Source organism: Chelonia mydas, chromosome 11 (genome assembly GCF_015237465.2).
Source record: "Chelonia mydas isolate rCheMyd1 chromosome 11, rCheMyd1.pri.v2, whole genome shotgun sequence".
NCBI lineage: Eukaryota > Metazoa > Chordata > Testudines > Cheloniidae > Chelonia > Chelonia mydas.
In genome coordinates, this window is record NC_051251.2 from 38785669 (window position 1) to 38807103 (window position 21435).

A 21435-nucleotide genomic window follows, 5' to 3' on the forward strand; every position below is an offset into this window, starting at 1 on the left:
GGACTGAGAGGTGAGATATTGAGTGATCACTTTGTGAAAAGTGTTTATCCATGAGTGATATGTTTTTGTCTTTTCATTTTTCTGTGTGAATTCATTTGAGAGCCAGAAAGGACCATTGTAACCATCTATTCTGACCTCCTGTATAACACTGGCCATAGAAATTCCCTAAAATAATTCTTAAAACTTTTTTTTTTTAGAAAAACAAGTTTAATTTCTTGCTGGAGAGTGTGTCTATTTGAAATAAAGGGAATACTCTCCAGAGATGGCCAAGGAGACGTTGCACTCTGTGGATAGTTTGTTGTATAACCCCGGCTATTCACTTTGGCAGATGGATTTTTACTAGGCTTATTTTAATTTTAGGTTATCATTTCCTCTTTAAAAAAAACCCACAGGCCTGCAGCCCAGTTCGATCTTAGTGTAAGTGGGTGCAAGTCCACTAAAATCCATTGAGTTGCACCTGCTTTGCATTCGGTAACTTCTGACTTTGTGAATAAGGTTAGGTGCAGTACTATGCGCGGGCTGATGCCATCTGGTCATTTCTGAAATACCCCTAGTGCACAGTCACAAATAGCGCTGCTGCTCCACTCCCAGTAGTGTTAATTGCCAAATCTTTATTTTTCTACATCTGGTGTAGACTGCTTTTTGCTTGCCAATTGGGGGCTGTACGCTAGAACAGACTTAACTACTGAAAAGTGTCCCCCATCTGGTGGATGAACTCACAGAATCGTTATGGTCTGTAGGCAACTGAAACACCCTCTGGTGAGGTCAGTGGAAGTACTACTACTAAGCTTACCAGAGCTTTAAGCCGCTCTTTGTATTCCATATGAGGGAGATTTTGGGAGAACAGAAGGGGGAAAAGAGGTCATCAAGTTCAGCCTCCTGCACAACTTAAAGACATTGTAACTTAGCATTTGGCTGTTAGGTTTTGTAGGTTTTTCTATTATAAACATTTAAACATTACTATTCAACATTTATTTTGTGCTAGCACCTAAAGCTCTCAACAAGGCTGGGGACTGATTGTGTTTGTCACTGTATAAATATATAGTAAATGACAGTCCCTGCCCGAAAGCACTTATCTTCATAAAACTTAGTCATATGGAAAAAGACAAACAAAAGTTCATTGTAATAAAAATAGACCAAAAGGTACATGATTTTGTATATTCTTGTTTTTATTTTAAATGCTACAGTAATGAAGAACATTTCCAATATTGTCCTTGTCTTTTTAAGATAAAATATTTACAAATTCATGTTCATCACTGTGTTGTACACAATGGCCACTGAATTTCTGTTGACAGAGACGCCCTTTCTATCCTGATCAGATAACAAAATCATACAGACTTAACAAAAAAAGTACATTCAAGAGCTCCCACTTCATTTCATGGACCTTTGTCAGCAATAAGTATCTCCAGTCAGCCCTATGGTTCTTTCAAAGTAAAGAATCCTCTTGCTAGTTTGTTGTGACTGGGGATGAAAATATTATGTAGGTAACTGTAGATGACAGGGAAGGGCAAATAAGTCAATGAACATTGTATTTCAGGTAGATTGTGCAGCTTGTTTTGCAGGTCATGATCAGTCATGTTTGGGTTTATTTGGAATTGGGGTCTAGTTTTAGCCTGAGCACCGCCACTCCTGAATGTTCCTCCGTACCCTTAGACGGGTGCACCCCGCTTTTTTTTCCACAAAACTTGGCATTTGTCCCATTTCCTGATGATCAGCTGGCAAGAGAAAATGGGACAAATGCCCAGCAAGTTGGGATGTCAGGGAAAGGTCTTAAAAAGGGGACTGTCCCAGCCAAAATGAGATGTATGGTCACCCTATGTCCTGAACAAATGAGCCAGTAACCAAACTCAAAGCCCTCTTCCTTAAACCTTCAAGCTAATGTAGACTTCCCAACGTGACCTGTTTCTCTATTTGTGTCCTTTAGACTTTGGAGAAAGGACTTGTTCCTTGAACAGTGTCAAGCACATTGCTGGGGCTTCAGAAATGTTAACATAGACTTTTTAAGCCTGATGTAAAGAACCAAAGTATTGTAAAGAATAAGGTTGGGTTTAAGGAGTACAATGTCCATACAATTAAAAAAAGTGCATAAACTAAACATGAATTTTAACTTTGTGCTTATAAAACCCAACACACATTTCCAAGCTCACTCTCCCACTTTATTGAAGACCAGACAGAATGTCCCTGGCTTCAGATGGGAGGCACTATATTACTACATGTTTTCAGTTGTAATCTTTCCCCACATGAATCCTCCTTACACAACTAATGAGAATAAGAACATTAGAGGATGCTACTTACACAATAAAAGTATTGACCAAATTCAGCCTGAAATAAGTGAGCACAACTTTGCTGAAGTCAATGGAGTTGAGCCACCTTCCACCAGAGTTAAACTGACCCAGTACCTATATCATGATAATAATGCAGGCTGCTTGTTCTAATGGCTTGCTCTCCATGATTACGGTTCACTCACTTCTTCAGCCTGCCAGTTTTCTGCCTGCTGGATCTCCCCTTCCCTGGCTTTCCCTTCTGGCTGTATGTTAGTTCCTTTCCAGAGTGATCAAATTTCGATCACAGGTTGGTTGGGTATTTGGAGATCTTTAAAATAGCTGTGCCCAGAATCATGCTCAAGGTCCTAATAATCAGGGAATGTGTCCTTCCTTATGCATTTTTCTCAGTTTCTCTCCTGTTTTCCCTCCAAGAGCCCCCGATATTTCCCTTCTCATGTCCCCAGGGTAGGGCACCTTTCCCTTCCCTGCTCACAAGAATCCATCTCCAGCATAGAGTCACTTGAGAGCCATTTGGTCCAAATGCTAGAAAAGAAGGCAGCAGAGCTCAACATTGCCTTTCCAGGCAATGGGCAGAGTACTCCAAACCTGTAAAGCTGAAGACTGGGAAAGAGAAATGTCGGGTGGGGCCACATTTATTTATCCACTGGTGAGGTTCTGGATTCTGATTTGGCTCTTCCTTTGCCTACCCTGTTGGTTCAGTGCTCTATGGCTAGCAGTAGTGCTCAGGGCAGAAGGAAGCCATCAATAGCAGCTTATTGTTTCCATTCTGTTCCATATTCTGTGCTTGATCTGTTTCCTCAGATAGCTTGTTAAATAAATAAATGAATAAGAAACAGTTTGTTAAATCCCATAACATTTAACGAATGTACAAACTTTGTTTTCCAGGACGCTACTATATGGATTATTTCAATGTAATCCCAATATGATTGGACAGGCATCATTAGCTGATCCCTCAGATACCTGGGAAATTATAGAGACCATAGGAAAAGGCACTTATGGTAAAGTCTATAAGGTTGCCAATAAGAAAGATGGGAGTCTGGCTGCAGTAAAAATTCTGGATCCTATCAGTGTAAGTAAAAGATTATAATCCTATTTTAATAATACCTTCATTGTTACAATTAAAAGGTTTTACTCTCAAACAGGCTTGAAGCTCTGACTCAAAGTTTAGGCAAACTGAAAATATCCTGGAGGGAACTGTTAAATATATTATGAGCAGGGGTGGGCTACTTGGTTTGGAAAGAGAAAAAAAACTGATTAAACCCTGCATCCAGCCTCATACTGACCCCTTTGTAAGGCTCTTTTGTATAATTTAGGACACAGTCCTACAAGGTGCTCTGGAGAGCAGATTGAATTATCTGTTTAGAATAATTAATTTTGCCTTTTTTCTATGACTTGACAAAATTGTATGGTTAGTCATTATTCACAAATATTCATCAGTAGTTTGGCTGAAACTTGTTTGCATAAATGAGATGTTCACTCAAACTATTCTCACTGAGTGACTGGTCATTTAAGACACATGGTATTGTTTCTGCTCCCTTATTGGATGACTGAAATTTTTCAAATAGCAGAAGAGCAAATTGCAAATGACACACAGCAGATGATAAATAAGTAGGGAATATACTTGTTCACATACAAATGTGTGTGTTCGTATGATGAACAGCCAACCCCTAAACATCACAAGAATAATGAGGGGCATGAATCTGGTTGACCCACACAGCTACTTGGAAATTGCACCCTGTTATGTGGTTTTCAGCCAACTCTAGTTCTGAACACTTTCAACTCACAAAGACTTCTGACATCAGTGGGAGCGAAAGTTGCTTAGCACTTGGTAAGATCTGCCCCTTTCATAGCCTTGTGTTATTCAAAATCAGCATTCATGCTGACCTTGATTTCTGGCAGTGCACCTGGGTAGTTCGCTGGTACAGATTTTAGGTATCCAAGGTTGCAGCAGTTGGAGCATGAATATGATCAGATTGCATGGTGGCATTTCCAGTACACTAATGGTAATATCTTACATTCTTATAGTGCTGTTCATCATAAAGCATCCATATCACTGTCAAATCTAAACTCTGCAATGGAATTCCTTCACCCACCACCAAAGTGCTGCCAGCTGTAGAATAGAAAGCAGCAGCTTTTTAACAGTGCACAGCGACAGTGCACAATAGTTAAGACAGGAATTGAAGAAGAATATTGTCAGGAACTCAGCTGGCCGCAGTCGCCTAGCAACCCAATGAGCTCAGCTGGGCCCAGTAAACCCTCATTAAGTGACTGTTCTCCCTGACTGGATGGAAGAGCCAACTGATCCCTATTTAAACCTGGTTGCATTAGCAGCACCCGAAGCTGCGTCAGACCTGCTTCCTGTCCCACCCTTGCCTCCTTACCTGCTCCTCTCTAGCCCTGCCTACCTCTGAACCCCCTAACTCCTGGCTCTAACCACCAGCTTGTCTCCTGACCACAGCTCCAGCTCTGCCCTTTGCTTCTGTTTTGATCTCTGGCTCCAACCATTGGCTTGTCTCCAGTTCTACCCTCTGATTCTGCTCCAACCACTAAGCCAGACCCCTGCTCTGACCACTAGGTCTCATTGCGTACACCTTGGTGTGTGACAGTTTGAGCAACCTACTAGCTGGCATAGAGGGGCCCCAGAAGGCGGCCAACCCACCTTCTCAGAGGTTGTTGGAGTCCTACAGGAACTTCAGGTTCAGATCACCATGCTGTGTGACCACAGTGCATCCCTCCAGGCCCAGGTACATGTCCAGGCAGTGTCTTCTGTACTCCCAAATCATGCACCCACTTTTTGTGAGCCTAAGCTGCCCCTACCTGATAAATTAAACAGGGATCATGCCAAGTTTTGTGGATTCCAGTTCGTGTTGTGGCTACAGTCATGCTCCATGGATCAATCCCAAGTGGGATTAGTGCTTAGTCTGCCCACTGGAGAGGCCCTGAAGTGGGCATCACCACTCCTGCAGGGGTCCAGTCCTCTCCTTGAATGCTTTGAGAACTTTGTTTAGGCAACGGAGAGCATCTTTGATTATCCTAATCAAGAATATACTGAAGAAGCTGCTCTCCATGTCCTCTGGCAGTGTCTTGGTTCTATCACCAAATATGCAGAGGAATTTAAATGTCTGGCTGCAGATATCCACTGCACAGAGACACAACTTCAAGCAGGGACTCAATGACCCAATCAAAGATGAATTAGCATGGGTGGAACTTCCACCTAGTCTGGGAGCCTTAATTGATCTTCGTTTTAGGATTGATGATCAGCTAACAGAGGGAGCCTAAGAAAAACAACAGGCCACCAGACCCCCGCTGGTCAGAATTCTTATGTCTCCTGGAGCTCCTATTGCCCTACCAGACCCCAAAATGATGCAAGTTGACTGAGCCGTCCCTCTCTGCCAACAAAAAAATCCTTATCAGGCATTAGGGTTGTGCCTATATTGTGGGATGCCCAGGCATGTTGCAGCAGGGTGCCCTACCAAACACTGGTCCACCTCCAGCTTGGGAAGCACCAAAGCCCAGTCCCAGTGTGGGGGGGGGCTAGAGTTGGGTCAATGCTCCCCTCTTCCCCACAGCAAGCTGTGTAGCCAGCTATCTGCCAGAATCTTGGCAATCCCTAACCAGCGCGCTTCCCTGCTCTGTCTCCCTCTTCAATTGTGGCATTCTGCCATCCCTCATGTCCACTTAGAACACTGGTTGACTTGGACATCTCTGGCAATTTCATTGACCAGGAGTTCATTAAGGGGTATGGAATCCTTTGCAAGGATTTCCCTGAGCTTGTCAAGGCTATCAATGGGTCACTTCTCTCTTCAGGCCCCATTAAGCATCAGACAGCTCTCCTGGAGGTCATTACCTTTGGTGGTCACTGAGGCATCTTGCAGTTCAGGGTCATCCGTGCTTTGTACTCACCAGACGTCCTTGGTATCCCCTGACTTGCCATTCATGACCCCCGAATTAGATGGCGCCCATGATCTATACTGCTGTGTTCCCTGCGGTGCCAACGAACATGCCTCCGCAGCTCAAGCCAATGGCTGGTCACGTTCTGCAGTATGCTGAAGCCCCTGAAGGGTCCAGAGTTAGGAACCAAAGATTTATGAGCAGTGCCTGAAATTCCTGCCAAATACCTAGAATATGCCAAAGTATTCAGCAAACAGAAGGATCATGCCCTACCTCCTCACCACAGTTATGATTACCCAATCAGCCTTCAACCGAGGTTCCTTTTGGATGCATATTTCCTTATCTGAACCTGAGCTGCAGGCCCTCCAGGAGTACCTTGAAGAAAATCTGTGTAACGGGTTCATCCACCCTTTGACTTCCCCCATGGGAACATCTATCTATTTTGTGCCTAAGAAGGATGGCTCCCTCTGACCTTACGTTGCTTATCCAGCCCTAAAAAAGATCATTGTCTGTAATCAATATCCTCTTCCTCTCGTAAACAAACTCCTGGAAAGAATCCATTTGGCTCAGGTCTTCATGAAGCTAGATCTGCATGGAGCATACAACCTGGTCAGAGTCCAACAGGGGGATGAATGGAAGAAAACAGTTTGAACTAGCTGTGGCCATTTTGAATATTTGGTCAAACTGTTTGGTCTGCGTAATGCCCCTGCAACTTTCCAGCATTTCATGAACAATGTCTTCAGAGATATCCTCAATTTGTGATTATCTTAGATGATGATCTCATTTTTTCAGAAAACCAAGAACTCCATGACGACCATGTGCCACACCATTCTTGATTGGCTTCACCAAAATCAATTTTATGTGAAACACAAGAAATGTGAATTTGACAAGGATACTGTGGAGTTTCTGGGCTGTCTCATCTCTCCAGCAGGACCCCAACAAGGTTGCAGCCATCACCAAGTGGAAGGCACCCTTGAATATGTGTGAAGTGCAATGGTTTCTTGTATTCATAAATTTGTACCAGCGATTCATCCAAGGATTCTTTGACCTGGTAGCCCCTATAATGTCCCTCCTCAAGAAGAGACTTAAGTTCACTTGATCCCCTGACATGCAGGGGGCTTTCAACCACATGAAAAAGTTGTTTATTTCTGCCCCCATTTTGACCCATCCAGACCCTACAAAGGCCTTCATAGTTGAGACTAATGCCTTGGACTTTGCAATAGGTATGGTCCTCTCACCAGTTGCTTCATCCCTGTGCCGCCTTCTCTTGGAAACTGACTCCTGGTGAGAGATGTATGGGACAAGGAGCTCCTGGTCATCAGTGCTGCCTTTGAGGAGTGGTACCACCTCCTTGAGGGGGCCCAGGCCCCTGTCCAAGTCTGGATAGATCAGAAGAATTTGGAGCATCTACAGACAACACAATGACTCAGCCAATGTCAGTTTCGCTGGGTCCTTTTCCTCTCCCAGTTTGACTTTATGGTTACCTAGTATCCATGGTCTAAGAATGAGAAGGCAAATGCCTTGTCCTGCAAGGACGAGTAGTGTGAAGTGGAGCAGAAAGCCCTCACACTCTTCTTAAACCCTCCCAATTTGTCTGTGGGGGCCTCACTAGTCACATGATGACCACTTTCCAGCTCCCAACTTCAGGTGCTAAGGTTGTGCCATGATTCACCCATGGCAGGACATTGTGGCCAATTTAAAACCTGGAACCTGATTACTAGTTACTTCTGGTGGCTGACCCTATGAACAGACGTTAAAAACTATGTGAAGTCCTGTGACCTCTGTGCCTGTATGAAGAACCTGTGAGACAACTATATGGGCCTCTTTCAGCCTGTAGCTAGGCGATGACTCACTGGTGCGGTGCCTTCTGCTGGTTGTCTCGGGAATTAGCTCTTCCAGCATGGAGTGCCCTCTGCAGGCCAGTGTCTTGCCTGCCGCTGGCCCCCATGTCCCTTCCGGACCCTGGTGCCCCTTTACATCAGGGTTCTGCCCCCAGCAGTAACCCACAATCTGGGTCTCCCCACCCAGGGGAACCCCCAACTCTCTATCCCCCCTTGCCTCAGTGGCTACTGCCAGTCATGATCTAGCCCCCGCTCACTGGGGCAGACTGCAGTCTGTAAACCACTTATCATCAGCAAGGAGGGTTTTGGACCTGCTGCCTTTGCCTAACCCTGGGCTGCCCCTCTGTCACCCCAGTACCTGCTTTGGGCCTTCAGCAAGGCCTGCAGCCTGGGGGTTCTCCAGGCTGGAGCTCCCCAGCTCCTCTGGCCTTTCCCCAGCCCTGCTCCACTCAGGTACCCTGCTCAACTCCCAGGCAGCCAGGTCCTTCTCTCTCTACAGCTAGAGAGAGAAAGTCTTTTTGAGCTCCTGGCTCACAGCCCTTTTATAGGGCCAGCTGTGGCCTGATTAAGGCGTGGCCCCAGCTGTGGCTGCTTCCCCAATCAGCCTAGCCTATTGGCTCCCCTGGGCAGCCCTTTCCCAGGGCTATTTTAACTCTTTCAGGGCCAGAGCGGGTGACTACCCCGCTACACAGCCCCTCCCCAAACCTCCATTTCCTTGGTCCACCCTCTCAATGGACTTTATAGTGGAGTTCCAGCACCTCCAAAAGCACTCAGTTATCCTGACTGAAGTGGACTTCCTGTCCAAGATGGCCCATTTTATACCCTGCTGCTCTATGTCATCTGCCCATGAAACAGCACAAGCTTTCCTGGAGCACATCTTTCATGTGCATGTACCATGGCATACTGACATGCACCATTTTGGACTGAGAGCCTTAATTTATTTCTTGATTCTGGCAGGAATTTCTTCACTTTCTCAGCACTAAATTCCTCACCTTAACAGCTTCCCATCTGCAGACTGATGATCAAACTGAAAGAGGCAGTCAGACCCTTAAGCAGTATCTCTTCTGTTTTCTGAATTTCTGTCAGGATGATTGGCTCCAGGTACTGTTTGGCTGAGTTTGTATACAACAGCTCAACCCACACTTCCACTCAACACACTCTATTCTTTGCAAATTTTGGTTTTCACCTCTGATTCCATCCAAACCTGCCCGAAGGCTCTGCTGTACTGGAGGACATGGATATGGTCCAGAAAACATGCCAGAAACTCAAGGAATACTTACTTGCCAGTAAAGAAACTTATAAGCATTATATGGTCTGAAAGCGATAGGCTGCCCCTAACCTTGCAGTAGGGGCTAAGGTCAGGCTCTTAACTGGGAATCTGAGAACAGGCCATCCTTCTGTCAAGGTTGACCATCAATACCTGGTCAAGTATTTGACCAGTACTAATAATAAACCAGTGGCCTTCAAGCTTCAACTGCCAGAATCCCTCAAGATTCACCTGTCTTTCATGTTTCTCTCCTTAAACCGTTTGTTGACAATTTTTTCCCCAACTGGGTAGATCCTCCTCCACCCTCTGTAATTGTCCATCGGCAGGAGGCATATGAAGTCCAACAGGTCTTCGTCTCCCAATAAGTCAGGGGGAAGCTCCAGTATCTGACAGACTGGAAGGGGTATGAGCCAGAGGAGTGATTCTGGGAACCAGAAGAAAATGTTTGCATTCTTGATCTACTGAGGGAATTTCACTGAAGATACCCTGACAAGCAAGGGCCACGAGCCCCTAGGAGGAGCCCACAAGGGGGGAATACTGTCAGAAACTCAGTTGGCTCTGGGCATGGTCACCTAGCAACGCAATGACCTTGAATGGACCCAGTAAACCCTCACAAAGTGATTGTGCTCCCTGATTGGACAGAAGGGTCAACAGATCCCTATTTAAGCCTGGTAGCAACAGGAGCAGAGTGGCTGCTCAATGCGTTCCATGCCCACAGCTGCACCAGACCTGCTCCTGTTCAGCCCTTGCTCCATTCCATCCCTAATCTCTGCATACCTCCAACCCCCTAATTCATAGCTACTGGCTCTGACCACTGGCTTGTCTCCTAACCATGACATCAGCTCTGCCCTGGGGCTCTATTCTGACCCCTGGTGCTGACCATTCACTTGCCTCCTGACCATGCCTCCAGTTCTGCCCTCTGATTCTGCTCTGATCACGAGGCCAGACTCCTGTTCTGACCAGTAGGTTGTACCACCTACACCTCAATGTGTGACAAATATTGTGTCCAATAGAAACCACAGTATTTCAGTATGTAATTATCCACATTGGAATTTGACTGGGACATTCAGACTAAAACCCGTACTGAGAAAAGTTGCCCCTTTTTTATTTACAGAAATACAACTTGTTCATCCCTTGTACAATATGAGTCAGAAGAATGTACTAAGTAATATGTGATTAACGGAATAAAGCACCAGGGTCTTGATACAGCAAACTATCCCAATTCAGCAAATTATTTAAGCACATGCTTAACTTTGAAGCATGTGCTCAAGTCCTGTTAAAGTCAAAGTCTGTGCTGAATAGGAATACACTTAAGCATGTGCTTTGCTGAACTGGGGCTCATGAGGATTATTGTGCAATATAGTTGGTACTTTGTTATTTCATCTTCACAAAAATCCCTCTTTAGGCAAATTTTTGCTTATTTTGTAGATTTTGATTTTCGCTCTGTTTAATAGTTCCTGTTGTGTCTGTTTTCCACAGTGGGCTTTATTTCTCCTTTTTTAAAGATGTAGTTATTTTTATTCATGTCCCATTTAATGTCTTTTAAAACTGCTATATAACTAGATTACCTTAAAAAGAAAAAGATGAAGCTAAGATCCGTGTGTTTACAGTAGTTCAACCATCAGAAATGCAGATTTAATGAACAGATTAGAAAAGATGTATATGCAAATTTTCCATTGAGACAAGTGAGCAGAGCGAAGCATCATTTTTACTTTTGTGGTAGCAGTGTGTTATGCATTAAGAGTACCCTTGAGGCAAAACTACTGACTGCACGTGGAGTTCACACTTTTATTTGCAATAAGACAATTGTGGTGTGACTGGTTTTTGACCAGATTTTATTTGATCAGATTGTTTTCAGTGCATCACAATAAAGACATTTCAAAGCATAAAATAGTATATAGATACTTCTTTTTATCCATGAAGATTTACTTGTTTGTTGTACTGAATTATTATTTATTTATACACCATATTTGTTTGTGTTTTCCATTTAGGATGTGGATGAGGAAATTGAAGCAGAATATAATATTTTACAGTTTCTTCCCAATCATCCCAATGTTGTTAAGTTTTATGGAATGTTTTACAAAGCAGATCAATACGTGGGAGGACAGCTCTGGCTGGTTCTTGAGGTAAGATATTTTGATAATGTTAGAACTGAATTAAAATGGATTTTCAGGGCGAGGTGCTCCTCTTTAGAAGTGAACAAAACAGAAACAACAAATGGTGGGTCTCTATGCTCTGTACTGAGAGACGAACCTTAGAATTTTTTTCTGTGTTTAGGGATATTGATCAAACAGTCTGGCCATGGGAGGTGTTTGCAGATTCACCCTTCAAAAAAACACACTCAGTGTTTATTCAGTAACAAGTCCCAGACATGGGGGCTTGGTATCAGCACTTTATTGCCATTCAAGGTACTTTGTTCTGTCTTCAGAAACATAGAATGAGCTCCATAGTAGTTTTCTTACTTGAAAGTAAACTGGCCTTCCATGCTGGAGAAAACATCTGTGTGAGTGTTGAGAAGTCAAGGTCTCATTTTGGATAATCCAAAAGATGACTTTAGGATGAAGTACCACACACAGTATTTACCAAACCTGGGACCCACTTCAAATGTGGGCTGAGAGAATGTAATGGGAAAACTGTCTTATGGCAGTGTAAAATTAATAGCAGGATGCTGTTGAATATCTAGCACTTTAAATGGCTTATGTAGACTCTGCCCCTTTAGCAGGCTTTCAGTGTTCTCAAAATAAGGGATGTCATTCTGGCTGCACTGCAGTTAATGTCATTGTCTGACTGCAGTAGGTCCAGGATTTCACTCAGATGATTAGGATGTTCCTAAAGGATTAATTGTGTATTGAGCCCAGCACAGAGATTAGAGTGATCTTATAGGGGTTGCTGCACCATAGCAGTATTTTTCTATAACATAGTTACATCAATATAAATGTGAGCACTAACTTGTTTGTTACTGATCATTTTAGAAGGACCATCCAGCTATTCTGGGATTGTGGGTGGAATCAGAGTAAAGTACTATCACTTTATGTTCTACTTTATCCCTGTCCCAGTAATACAATAAACCTGACTTTTATGCATTGCAGCATTATACAGTATGGAGGACAGGATTTGGTACCATATGCCAATTTTCATAATAAGTTTCAATGGCTATCAAGATGATTAGTAGGTTTTTTTGCTGTATGGGTTCTTAATGACTAATAGAAAAGCAGTTAACGTTCTTACCCCAAAGAATATCAGACATGCTGTTCTGTATAATACAGTCATGAATGTCAGAAGAACATACCATTTCCTCAAGCTAGCTTTTTGCATTAATGATGTATAGCTTGTTTTTTTTGGTGCACCTAATTTAAAATCTGTAAAGAAATTTAAGACAAAACTTCTCATTTTCCTTTTATATGACAAGTTTATTGAAACAGTTGACCGTGGAAATATTCCTTGCCTTAGAATTGCACACAGATTTGTCTGTGCACAGCAATTACATTTTATAATAGTGTAATAATTTTTTTCAATAAAAGGGTATATACAAAGCTCTCAGTTACTGTGATCACTGTTTCTTTGATGAAATCATATAGTCATTGTGATGAGCATCTTTAAAATTTTCTAATTAAAATTTTTTTTCTTGCACTATTCTGCAACATTTACTCACTATGAGCAATACCTTAGTCAGGTGAGTAGTTCCATTAAAGTCCATGGTAAGGTACTACTCAAAGTGAGTAAGGGAAGTAGAAGTGGGCCCTTAATTTAATTTTATATGATGGTGGAAGGTGCATTGAGAACTAACATTTTATATTTATTCATAGAAAAGATATATCACACAGCTGTGTAATGCGGGCTTAACCACTCTTCCCTAAACACATGCATTAACTCTCTTATGTAAGGACCACCTCTAGGGGCAGAGGGCTAGTTCAGTGTCCATGATCATTTCATTCCAGAGCTCTCTATTGACTACCAACACAGGTGTCACTGTCAAAATTGGTGGTGGTCTTTGTGTTGTGGGTACTTAGCTATTTGGAGAGAAGGTGATTGATTTCACATATGCTACTGAACAGCCATAAGACTGTATCACTTTCAATCAACTTGGGTTGGGTTTGAAGTGGTGGCCTAGAGCTGAATGGCTTCATAGCTCATTACCAGTCTCTTGGGATTACTTTTCTGTTTGGCTTTAGCTTTTAGTGTAAAAAGAATGCAAATAAAATTAGCACAACACATCTCAATAGTACACAGAGAGAGTACAATAAAGATAATAAAGACTATACATGGCATTGATTGCTCCCCAGGCAAATAACTAAACATGGGTAAGTAAGCACACACACTCCCTTCCACCTAAGGTTTTAGTTCATCTGCAAATGTATTTGGTGTATGATAGTGGCTTAAGGACTCTCCCAACTAGATGGAACAAGCTACCAAGTAAAAAAGGAAAGGCAAACTCTTGCATCAGCCACTGATGGAATATTATTTCAGTAGCTTATTTGCATAAAGGAAGCCAGTGTATCACGTGTTTGGGATCCTAAGTAGCTAGCATACTGCACTTTTCGTGTGCAGAAAAGTTCAGAATTCTAATAGTTTTTTTAGTCCTATAGTAATGGTGACAATGTATGGTGAAAAATATCCATACCTCCTGTAGCACATAGCAAATTAGCGTGCAGAGAGACTGATACTAGATTGACAAAATTTAGAGATGAAAGGAAAAACAAGAGAGAAGTAGATCGCCAGATTTCAAAGAAGGATTTTAGTATTTGGTTTCATGCCATTTGTTTGATTTTATGCTGAATACTGGCAATGCCAAGGGAATTTAGATCTGAGTTCAAATATCCTGTTGATATAGACATATGATTTTTACGTGACAGAAAGCTTGGTATGGTGTAGAAGGGACCGCTCTGCAAAAATAAGAGGTGACTCCAGAAGAACAAATATAATGACCACCTTCCTCCCAAAAAAAACCCTTCCAAACAACGCTCCTTTTAATTTGAAGTGTCATACAGTTGTTGTAAATATAAAAGTAAGAAAAGGAGAAAGTGGGAGAGAGCAGGAGGATGAGAGGGAAACAGTTGCTAGAAGGGCATGGATGATGAACTAATGATGTGGGTGAAAACACATTTACAAAGGTTCTAATTTTACTTTTTCTCCTCCTCCTCCTTTGATGTATGGCAGCCCATTAATGGAAAGTGCTTGCAAGAAGCTGTGCTTTTCTGGATCAGAATGTTTAATCTCAGTTGTTGGCAGAGCATGCCATCAAGTCTGAGTATAGAGATATGGCTGTTGTCTATTTTATATTGCCTGCCAGCAGGAGCATTGATGGAGTGAAGGTTTGAAATGACTGTAATTTGTTGCCTCCCAGTTATCAAGTGCATCAATCTTGTCTTTTCTGGCCTTTTCTTCACACAAAGGCAGTTTTTCAAAAAGACAATGCAAGTATTATTGTAAAAATACTCAAATAAATTAAACCAGATCTATAGATTCTGTTTTTATAATAAAATATAGTTTTTCTGTTTTAATATTTCACTTTTAGTTAAATTTTACAATCTCTGACTTCTGCTTTTCACCCTCCCCCCGAAGTACTGTGATTTATTGTCAACATTGTTAATAAAATATGCTCTATGACAAGAATGACAACTTAAATAATTGTAGGTGGAAATCTACTTGGTTTGGGATTTGTGTTATGTTTCAGACTCCTATAGTAGGAATCCACAACCTAAACAAGTCTGTTGAGTAATAGAGGTCTTGTGTTTTGTTTCTTTTTTTCCTCCCCCATTCTCTTCACAGCTGTGTAATGGAGGTTCTGTCACAGATCTTGTCAAAGGCCTGCTGAAGCGTGGCCAACGTTTGGATGAAGCTATAATCTCATACATCTTATATGGTGCTCTCTTGGTAAGGATGTTCATCGGGCTTGTAATGACAGTAGAGGGTGCAATTTACCCATCTCATACATTTTCCATTTATAAACTATGGTAATAATGACAATATTATGCTGGCTGTTATAGCAGCAGGGGGGCATATCAAGCATGTGATCAAGCGGACAGATGTTTCTATAGTGAAGAGCAGATTGTCTTCATTACACTCCCTAATAGTAGGGTAATTGTTTTTAAATAAATGAGTAAACTTATTTTTTGTCGTCATGGGCATACAGGGCCTTCAACATTTACACAATAACCGAATCATCCATCGTGACGTCAAAGGGAACAACATTCTTCTGACAGCAGAAGGAGGAGTCAAGCTTGTTGACTTTGGTAATGACTGCTTACCATTTGTTTTCTTGATGTGTGCAGTTTAGCCAAAGGCATCCATTTATTTTCCACTCAGAAGGTAGAGGCGTTTCTGGAACACCAATTACTGAGAAAAATTTTCCAGGAGGAATCTTGAGATATTTAGGAAGTGATGGGGAAAAGTAGCAGATGGAGCAATCTAGGAAATCCTGTCAGAAAATCTATTTTAGGCTTTTTAAAACAATAATTTTAAAAAGCCATTTTATTTATGAAACACTTTTGCATTCCATTAGGAATGTCATATCTCAGGGAAGTTGTCTCTCATTTAAATTTAAATATTTCATCTTTTGCATATGAAAAGGATACATTTTTCTCTTTCAAATGGCTTTCACTAGCCTTAAGCACATTTATTCCCTTTGAGCAGAAGGTAAAGTGGTCCTATGGGTCCACAAACTAACAGATCCATTTAATTTGTGATTACTGCTGTTAGATATGAGCCTGGCAGGACTGGAAACATCACAAGAGGCATAAAGAGAGAGACAGAGGAAGGGAACTTTGCAATAGAATTTAACCCCAGATGAATATTTCTATGTTGAAATACATATACGTTTAGTAAAATAAAAGAATGCTGTAGTTCCTCTCTAGAATCAGATATGTACATATAAAGAGAAATTTTATTAACAGTAAAGGGAACAGGAAAGTAGTAATATATGAAATCTTTGAGTCAGTATAAAGTGTTAGGTAAACAGTTTTGAAAATACAGTATTGTACAGCTGTTTGCCTAACTCTGCATGTTGCTAAAGTAAAATATTCATATAATGAGAAAGTACCATAAAACTGGCATGCCAGAATTCTGGCAATAAAGGAATGGCCCAGAATTATAATATGATGTATGAAGGGGAAAACAAACGTAACTATTTTAATGTCACAATATTATAAAACTAGCATTATATTTAAAATCTGTTTGTGATTGTTTGTGGAATAAATTTAGGAAGCAGATGCCTCTTTATTAGCTGCTAGGGACAGAAATTCATTACTGTTGAGTGTAGAGACACTCAATTTTAAGTGGCGCTGGGAGAAACATATGTGGCCTAAGGCAAAACTAGTGATAGTCTAGTAATCTCTTTGGCATTTAATGGTGGGGCTAAAAATCACTTTTCATTAGAGAGACAAGGTAGGTGAGGTAATATTTTTTATTGGACCAACTTCTGTCAGTGAGAGAGACAAGCTTCCATGCCACACAGGTTTGGGAAATTTATTCAGCTTGTTACAGCTAAATACAAGATGGAACAGATTGTTTAGCATAATTGTTCCGTCTTGTATTTAACTGTAACAATCTGAATAAATTTCCCAGAGTTGAAGAAGAGCTCTCTGTAAGCTCACAAGCTTGTCTCTCATACTGACAGAAGTTGATCCAATAAAAGATATTACCTCACCCACCTTGTCTCTTTAATGCCCTGGGACCGACACAGTTACAGCAACACTACTTTTCATTTGAGGCGGTTTTACCAGTATAATCTTGAGCAATAACTAGTGTAGACTGGCAGAAATCTTCCTTTTCCTTTCTAAAACAAGAACACACCACTGGACATATTGATGTGAAGGAGGAGACTACAGCTTGACGTTAGAGTTTCTTAGAATGAGCTTAAGGAAAAGTGTGTTGTTTTTCCAGTGTTTAACAAATATTGACAATGATTTCACCAAGAAGTTCTAGCACTCCCACCCTTTGGAGCAGAGACTTTAAATTTGGCAGGGGGATGCCCTAATGTCAGGGACGTGACTCTGTCTGTCCTCTGACAATTTGCTCAAATTTGGTTGAGTTGTGACCATCTAAAAAACTGCAATTCACACATACTCAGTAGAGACTTACTAGAGTTTGCACCTAAGTTCTCTTAAGGTTTGAGTGAACTGAGCATGCTCCTGCGTGTGACAGGACTGTACATGTGCCATCTCCAGGGAGTGACTGAGCATGTCCCATGCCATCCCCTCACAGCCCTTGCATGTGACAGGACTGTGCATGTGCAATCCTCACAAAAGGGCTGACTGAGCATGCACTATTCTGGGGCTCCAGGGACTGGGCAACACTTTCCCTGCAGTTACTCCTCTTGGTTACCAAGGGATGTTGTGGACCCAGGCCCAGGAACTGAGAGCAGAGTTGACAGGGAAACAATCTCTCCAGTGTTCTGGATCCCCTTGCTGCAGGTAGTGTGACGGGGAAGGAGGAAACAGTGTGACTCAAACTCAGAAGGTGAGGAAGAGATTCAGGGTGGTGGAACAGGAGTCTGGGGAGCAGCAATGGCGCTAGCCATTTTGCTGGCCAGGGTGGAAAACGTTTGCAGCCCCTTGCCCCTGAGTGGCTGGCTGTGGCTTGTTTTTGATCCCTCCCTGCCCGCAGCTAATCAGTAGAGTAAAAACAAACAAAAAAGCTGAGTGGCAGGGTGATTTGGTGCCCAGGGTGACACTCCAAGAACCATCCCTGCTGTGGGAGTGGCTATGAACAGGAAACTAAAAATTTGGAAAAGGGGCAAGAGCAGAGGGAGACAGAAGACCAATGGGTGCAGGAATAGGAACAAGAGGCGCAAGAGCAGAGGGACGGGGGAAAGGGGCAGGAACCACAGATAGGGAATAGGAGCGGGGGAGAGAACACAGGCAAGAACAGAAGGAGGAGAAAGCGCAATGGGAGGATAGGGGCAGGAAATGGTGTGGGGGGACATGGCATAGGAGTTTGTGGGTTAGTTATGGGGAAGAGGATAGGGCAGGAGCCCTGCCTCATTTGGTGCACTGGATGGACCTTCTTGGGGCATGAAACAGGGCTGTGTAGTGAATGATGCTGTTGTCTGTATTATGCCTGCATCATTTGTTGCAGAAATAGGAAGGTGTGTAATGAATGAGGCAGGAGTTTCAGGACTCTGGGATCTGTTTTTCAAAAGTTCTGACCTTGCTCAGCTGCAGCTGTGGTATATAGGAGCTCTGCTCTGAACATATAAAGTGCTTTAAAATGCAAGTACTCTGAAAAAGCAGACCTAGACTCCTCAAAATTGGGCACAGAAAATTAGTTGACACATTTGAAAATTTTGGCTTTAATCTCCGTTCCTCAGTTACCCAGGTATAAAATAGGTATAATAATACTGCCTAACCTCAAAGGGGCATTGTGAAGATATATTCATTATTTTTTAAAAATGCTAAGATACTATGATGAGAACACCATAGAAAATCCCATGAGAAAAATTATAGTTCTGTGTTTCGTGCAGGGTTTGAGTGGTGGGCAGAAATTAGGCATAGGACCACACATTGAATGAGGATAAAAATATATATTGAATCCTTTTGATAAACACCATCTATTCTGTGCACTGAATGTAGCAGGGTTCCTGTGGGATATGCAGGGTCATGTGATCATGTAATTAAAGATTATCTCAAGAGGGCTAAATTAAAGTGGCACAGGCAACCTTAATTGTGGCATTTCTTAACTTTTGATTGCCTGACTTTGCAACTGTATCATTCCTTTAAAGTAGATTTTTTGGATGTAATATATATTTATATTTCTCCTTAAGTTGCTTTCAGCATGATACATATTAACACATACTGTATAAATTGTCCTAAAATGTCTGAGAACTACAGTTCTTTTTCTTTATTTCTCTTTTAAAACATTTTTTTTTGGCTCATTGGTATTCAGTACCACTTTAGTGTACATTTGTAACTCTAATCTCTATGAAAAAAGAACAGGAGTACTTGTGACACCTTAGAGACGAACAAATTTATTTGAGCATAAGCTTTCGTGAGCTACAGCTCACTTCGTCGGATGCATTCAGTGGAAAATACAGTGGAGAGATTTATATACATAGAGAACATGAAACAATGGGTGTTACCATACACACTGTAACGAGAGTGATCACTTAAGGTGAGCTATTACCAGCAGGAGAGCGGGGGAAACTTTTTGTGGTGATAATCAAGGTGGGCCATTTCCAGCAGTTGACAAGAACGTCTGAGGAACGGTGGGGGGGAATAAACAAGGGGAAACAGTTTTACTTTGTGTAATGAGCCATCCACTCCCAGTCTCTATTCAAGCCTAAGTTAATTGTATCCAGTTTGCAAATTAATTTCAATTCAGCAGTCTCTCATTGGAGTCTGTTTTTGAAGTTTTTTTGTTGAAGAGTTGTTACTTTTAGGTCTGTAATCGAGTGACCGAAGAGAGTGAAGTGTTCTCCAACTGGTTTTTGAATGTTATAATTCTTGACGTCTGATTTGTGCACATTTATTCTTTTACGTAGAGACTGTCAGTTTGACCAGTGTACATGGCAGAGGGGCATTGCTGGCACATGATGGCATATATCACATTGGTAGATGTGCAGGTGAACGAGCCTCTGATAGTGTGGCTGATGTTATTAGGCCCTGTGATGGTGTCCCCTGAATAGATATGTGGACACAGTTGGCAACGGGCTTTGTTGCAAGGATAGGTTCCTGGGTTAGTGGTTCTGTTGTGTGGTGTGTGGTTGCTGGTGAGTATTTGCTTCAGGTTGGGGGGCTGTCTGTAAGCAAGGACTGGCCTGTCTCCCAAGATCTGTGAGAGTGATGGGTCATCCTTCAAGATAGGTTGCAGATCCTTGAGGATGCGTTGGAGAGGTTTTATTTGGGGGCTGAAGGTGATGGCTAGTGGCGTTCTGTTATTTTCTTTGTTGAGCCTGTCCTATAGTAGGTAACTTCTGGGTACTCTTCTGGCTCTGTCAATCTGTTTCTTCACTTCAGCAGGTGGGTATTGTAGTTGTAAGAATGCTTGATAGAGATCTTGTAGGAGTTTGTCTCTATCTGAGGGGTTGGAGCAAATGCGGTTGTATCATAGACAAGTCTATATATAGCAGCTACAAATTCTGCAGGTGTGAGTAGGAATCAGAGTTAAATAAATAAGTTTGCTGTAGGGCTGCAACCAATACATGGTTCAGAGTGGTACTGGGGGAATCACTGAAGGGCTGCAATCATGCTGAGATTAAAAATAAAATACCATAATGGATCTTAGACGTAAGGAATGTCTGCACTGCAGCATGCATAGACGGACGCTCAGTAGCTCTGCTTGAGCTACTGCGTGTAGCTGGGGTAGCCCAGAGGGCAGTTTGGATTGTCCCCCTGAGGATATAATCTCTGGGTAAGTACTTGGATGGTTAGCCCAAGCTGATGCCCTGGTTACAGTGCTATTTTTAGCAAGCTAGTTTGAGCAAAGCTAGTGCATGTCTGTCTAACCATACTGGGAAGCACACTCCATACTGCAGGATGGATGGATGGTGACAGTGTAAAGTGAGGAAGCTGATGTTCCAGCTTCCAAATTTCTTATTTATTAGCAGCAAACATTGCTAAATTATATCTATTCCACAATTTTTTCTCTGTCTGTGGATAATACTGTAGGAAGGCAACATTATGTTTTATGAAAAAAACCCCATTCATTTGAAATACTTTGAAGACAATATTGGCTTAGTGGTAAAATCTTTTGGAATCTCAGAAACTCCAAGGTTCAACTGTATTTTGACCAGGGTTGACTGGATAGAGCAGAACATTTTCTGTGTACATTTATTCAAATTTTTTAATGAATTTGATTTGGCTCTTTTTGCTCTCTGTATGTGTTTGCTTTTGCACTTGTCACATTAGTTCATTCCTCTTCAGCAAAGCACTGAAGCATGTACTTTATTTTATTACACACTGAAGGTTAAGATGAGCTTCAGTGCTTTCCTTCACAAGCATGGACTTAAGCATGTACTTAAGAGCTTTGCTGAACTGGGGCGTTTGTGAATCTTCTGGAAAGCCAGTCTGCTGGCAGAAAGGTTCAGAGTGTGAATTTTAGCTGAAAATTGGGGAATGTTTGTGAAAAATAAGTTTTAAATTCACTTTCTGTGAGCACTTGCATTACAGGCTTGATTAAGTTGTATTCATCCAGTCTGCAAATGGAAACAGACCAT

At 42.0% G+C, this 21435-nt stretch overlaps 1 protein-coding gene across 1 annotated transcript in view; it reads left to right on the forward strand.

The window, feature by feature from the left end:
* Window positions 1-3178: 3178 nt before the first annotated feature.
* The window catches only part of MYO3B (myosin IIIB), a 298357-nt gene continuing 280100 nt past the window's right edge, over window positions 3179-21435 (forward strand). The window contains exons 1-4 of the mRNA XM_043525586.1: window positions 3179-3354; window positions 11276-11410; window positions 15054-15158; window positions 15418-15517. Of these exons, the coding sequence (XP_043381521.1) occupies window positions 3208-3354; window positions 11276-11410; window positions 15054-15158; window positions 15418-15517 (487 nt within the window). The 5' untranslated portion in view covers window positions 3179-3207. The remainder of the gene's footprint in view (window positions 3355-11275; window positions 11411-15053; window positions 15159-15417; window positions 15518-21435) is intronic.